This window comes from Nematolebias whitei, chromosome 7 (assembly GCF_014905685.2).
Source record: "Nematolebias whitei isolate Nwh7 chromosome 7, NemWhi1, whole genome shotgun sequence".
Classification (NCBI taxonomy): Eukaryota; Metazoa; Chordata; class Actinopteri; order Cyprinodontiformes; family Rivulidae; genus Nematolebias; species Nematolebias whitei.
In genome coordinates, this window is record NC_056504.1 from 38,033,254 (window position 1) to 38,038,524 (window position 5,271).

At 43.8% G+C, this 5,271-nt stretch overlaps 1 protein-coding gene across 1 annotated transcript; it reads left to right on the forward strand.

Annotated features, from left to right (window-relative positions):
- Window positions 1–416: 416 nt before the first annotated feature.
- On the forward strand, window positions 417–1,973 carry LOC119412453 (potassium voltage-gated channel subfamily A member 3-like). Its single transcript, XM_037679462.1, has one exon. The coding sequence runs from the start codon at window positions 417–419 to the stop codon at window positions 1,971–1,973; it is 1,557 nt and encodes a 518-aa protein (XP_037535390.1).
- Window positions 1,974–5,271: the final 3,298 nt, after the last annotated feature.

The window sequence follows — 5,271 nt, forward strand, 5'->3', positions numbered from 1 at the left end:
AAGCTTCTAATCTGAGAATAAAAAAGGGCATGTTTTGTGTGCACGCTTGCGTTTTGGCATCATTTGACGTGAATGAACGCGCCTCACGCGACGGTGACAGAACTGTGACTCCGTCAACTGTTTGTGTTTCTGGCTCTTTTTGTTTCCAGCTGGGCGGGTGGTGGACGTACGTCCGACATATGCGCGCCGTGGGCGGGCGTGGATGTGTTTGAGAAAGGAGCAAGAAAAAGAAAAAAAAAAAGACACAGGATGGGAGTGAAGCGCTCCGCCGTGTGTGCACGCGCAGAGCTTGTTGATGGTTAGAGGAGATGTAAAGTGGCGCCCGCCTCAGCTCTCCAAAGCTGGGAGCTTTGGCTTGAAGTGACGTGGCGCACCCCCCCTGCCCCCACGCACTGTGAGGGGAAATAAACACCTGTATGGATGAGCATACGTCCAGCGGTATCCAAGCGCCCTCGCCAGCCAAGCACGGGCGCAAAAACGGGACAGACAGCCGGGGTTATGGAGAGGCGGGCAGGAACATCACGATGACGGTGGAAAACACGCTGGAGGAGAGCGCCGCGCTCTCCGCGCCTCACCTGTCCGCGGATCGATACGAGCGCAGCCGCCGCGGGTGCTGCGAGAGGGTGGTCATCAACATCTCCGGCTTGCGCTTCGAGACGCAGCTGAAAACTTTCAACCAGTTCCCAGACACGCTGCTGGGGGACCCCAGGAAGAGGATGCGCTACTTTGACCCACTCAGGAACGAGTATTTCTTCGACAGGAACAGACCCAGCTTTGATGCCATCCTTTACTACTACCAGTCCGGGGGGCGCATCCGGAGACCCGTTAATGTCCCCATTGATATCTTCTCAGAGGAAATCAAGTTTTACCAACTCGGCGAGGAGGCCATGGAGAAATTCCGCGACGATGAGGGCTTTATAAAAGAGGAGGAGCGCGTGCTGCCTAAAAACGACTTCCAAAAGCAGGTTTGGCTTTTGTTTGAGTATCCGGAGAGCTCCGGACCGGCGAGAGGAATAGCCATCGTTTCTGTGCTCGTTATTCTGATTTCGATTGTTATTTTCTGCATGGAGACTCTTCCTGAATTCCGGGATGAGAAAGACATGGCGACAGTGGCACCAACTGTTAATGGCACTGCGCCCTACGTGCCAAGCCCCTTCACAGACCCCTTCTTTGTGATAGAAACCTTGTGTATTATATGGTTTTCCTTTGAGTTGCTGGTCAGGTTCTTTACTTGCCCCAGCAAAACCACTTTCTCCAAAAACATCATGAACATCATTGACATTGTAGCCATCATCCCATACTTCATCACCCTGGGGACCGAGCTGGCGGAGAGACAAACCAACGGCGGTCAACAGGCGATGTCTCTCGCCATCCTGCGCGTGATCAGGCTGGTGAGGGTGTTTCGCATTTTTAAGCTCTCGCGACACTCGAAAGGACTCCAGATTTTGGGGCAGACGCTCAAGGCGAGCATGAGGGAGCTGGGCTTGCTCATATTCTTTCTGTTCATTGGAGTCATCCTCTTCTCCAGCGCGGTGTACTTCGCAGAGGCGGACGACCCGTCGTCCAGTTTCACCAGCATCCCCGACGCGTTTTGGTGGGCGGTCGTCACCATGACCACAGTTGGGTACGGGGACATGCACCCGGTCACCATCGGAGGCAAAATAGTGGGGTCGCTGTGTGCAATAGCAGGCGTGTTAACCATTGCCTTACCCGTGCCCGTGATCGTGTCCAACTTCAACTACTTTTACCACCGGGAGACCGACGGAGAGGAGCACCAGCAGTACCTGAACGCGGCGAGCTGCGAGCACCTCCCGTCTGAGGAGCTCAGGAAGTCCTGCAGCTCCTCATCCCTCAGCAAGTCGGAGTACATGGTGATAGTGGAGGGCATCAACAGCGTGTTCAAACAGCCCAACTTCACCACGGAGAGCAAGCAGAACTGTGCGAACATCAAGAAGATCTTCACAGATGTGTAAATGAAGCAGCAAGCAGGCCTGACTCAGAATCTAAAGTGACGTGTTGGTCCATATTTGTGGCTGTTTTTAACAAAAACATGTATTCTTTTTGTTCAGATTATAAACTTCTGGAAAATTGATTGGACCAAAAAAAAGTATCAATTTAATGAGCAGTTGTGTCTTGTTAAAACAGATGTGTTTTAAGTGTAAAACGCCACACAATGCCTATATATTTCAATGTCATTATGCAGAACTTGTTGATTTTCATGATTGGAATATTGTAGCATCTACCAAAAATCAACTTGTGCTTTGTGGAAAGAGCATTTCTTTGGTCCAGTAAGGTCTCCTTGTTTTTGGTCATTTATGTAGCTGAATGCCTGTTTGGTTCTATTTGATATCATAACCTGCCCACGTGGTGGACTTTGGGGGCTGTTTTACCAAAAGTAGAATTGACTAATCCACGATGGAAGAAGAAAGCTGGGCTTTGTTTGAACATCTTAATCAGGTTTATGGTCAAAAGAGCAGCTAAGTCAGGCCGGTTAAAGCAACCCTGTTGAGGTCACTAACTTCAAAAGACCACGAGGTTGATCACAGATGTATTTATAGTTGATCACAGATGTATTTATACTGAAGCATGGCTCACTTGGTTCAGCTCGGTTTAAACGAGCAACAGATAATAATGGATATACTGAGAATTTACAGCTGATTTAAAAATATATATAATCTCCATTCATTTCAGTTTATTTATAGCATCAGATCACAACAGAAGTCGTCTCAGGGCACTGTACAGAAACATTCACATACCTTATAAAAGCCACTTAGTAAAAGTTATTTTTCTATAAAAGCCAGCCGATTGTGTTGAATCTTCACTTCATCACAGTCTCCCATCCTGAGCAAGCACGAAGGCAACAGTGGAAAGGAAAAACTCCCTTTTAACAGGAAGTAACCTCCAGCAGAACCAGGCTCAGGACGACCGGCCATCTGCTTCGACCGGCTGGGTTTGAGAGGAACAGGAAGTAAAAACAGACAAACACAGAACGACAGGTCCAGATGTACCGTCTATAGGAGGAAAGACAAAAAACATGTTAAGGATAGAAAAAATAATTACAAATGGCAGCGTGGAGAGTAGCAGAGTGAAGAAATGTGGTCAGTTTGTCCTCCAGCAGTCAACGTATATAGCAGCACAACCAAGGGATAACTCAGGAAACCTAAGCTGATCCTAACTATAGGATTTATCAAAAAGGAAAGACTTGAACGTAATTGTAAAAGTAAACAATGTGTCAGCCTCATGGAGAGAAACTGGAAGTTGGTTCCACACGAGAGGAGCTTGATAACTGAAAGATCTTCCTCCCATTCTGCTTTTGGAAACTCTAGAAACCACAAGTAAACCTGCAGTCTGAGAGCAAAGTGCTCTGTTAGGAAAATATGGAACAACAAGATTTGTAATGGAGCTAGGCTGTTGAGCGCTTTGTATGTTACAAGTAAGATTTTGAACTCTATTCAGAATTTGGCAGCGAGCCAATGGAGAGAAGTTGAAACTGGAGAGATATGATCTCTCACGTCTCATTAAAACTCTGGCAGCAGCATTTTGGACCAACTGAAGACTTTTAATAAAGTTTTTTTTTTTTTTTTACACAGATAATAAACAGTTGCGATAGTCCATCCTAGATGTGACAAATGCATGGACCAGTTTTTCCTGCATCATTTTTTGGACAAGATATGTCTAATCTATAGTGATATTATGCAGGTGGAGGAAGGCAGTGGTAACTTCTTTAATGTGGGGGTTAAAAGATCTAAACTAACACCAAGGTTTAGAGATTCTGATTCAGATCTTAAAACATGTAACCTTCTTACTTTCTTTTGTTGAGTTTTTTATCAATACTGACACAGCAGTGAAAATATGAGTGTGTGCGTCAGGGAGGTTAAAACCCTTGCATTCAACCTCCATACTGGTACCATGAGGGCAGAGGGGGAAAACCTGTCTATTATTATAATAATTAATTCTGGGTCATTATTTGTTCAGACAACTTTTCTGCCCAGCATCAAAAATTAAGTTAACCTTTTGTTAATGTGATTTTATGTATGTAATGAAACATTTGAAGTAAGAATATGTGTTTTCAGTGTAATTTAACCCCTAAATTTACTTAGAAATTTAGCTAACTTTAATAGTTGCGTAGAAAAAAAACAAAAACTGACCTAAATTGTACTTGAAAACTAAACTTTACATCAGTTTTATTAGTTTGTTTCAGATATTGTCATTGTCATGGCGGCAGATTCAAAAGTTGCTGTTGTGTTGGTCTGAAAAATTATCCTTTTATTTGAATTTGACTTGTCAAAACATTATCGTTCTGTTAGAAGCTCATTTGCACGCTGATCTTTAAAACCAAAATCTTAGTGACACTGGTACTTTATCTTTATGAAGTCCATAAAAATAATAATAGATCTTTGGAAATCTTTCAAACTGATACAGACCAAACTTAACCAGTTTGAGCGACAGGCGTTATATAATTATTAGCTGTCAATGTGACAATACAGTCGTTTCATTTATGAACGTAAAATTCTCATCGCAAGTCAATCGAATTTTGGGTGTACTTACATTGTGTTATGACTAGATAATTTATGTTAAACCCCTCAAAACTGGATGAAAATATGTTTTTTGAGATCACTTAAAAAAAAATTCTGTCAGAGTGACTTCTGACTGAGCCATAAATTTGGCAGCACGATGGCTAAGTGGTTAGCACTGTCACCTCACAGCAAGAAGGTTCATTCCCTGGTTGGACCTGGAGTCTCTGTGTGGAGTTTGCATGTTCTTCTCATGCTGGCGTGGGTTTTCCAGTTTCTTTCCACATACCAAAAACATGCATGTTAGGCTGCCTTTGACAAGGGCCTCCCTTGCAAAAGAGATCTGTGATCTCAGTGGGATTTGCCTGATTAAATAAAGGTTAATATAATAAAAACAAACTTGAGTATTTACTAAGCCCAGCTGTTAGCCTGCTCCAAGCTTGTCTAACTGCACAGAATAAATCTGCATGGTGATTCACAGATTATTGTTTTTGTGACACTGACTGAAGCCAAGATGACCAGAAAATCCTACATTTCGTGAAACAGCCCCTTGTTGGGATGAAACAAGGCAGTGAGGAGCTGATGAAAACTCTTATCATGACTTTAAGCTTTTTGTAAAATTGAATTTTCATTCAGAAATGCCTATAATAAGAATATATATTGAATAAAACTCAAGTGAGAAGTGGCTCTGTGTCACTGATTTTTGTTTGTGGAAGGTGGGCAGAATCGTGTGTGTGTGTGTGTGTGGGGGGGGGGG

Coding starts and splice junctions, on each gene's coding strand:
- LOC119412453 (XM_037679462.1), top strand. CDS start 417: ATGGATGAGCATACGTCCAGCGGTATCCAAGCGCCCTCGCCAGCCAAG.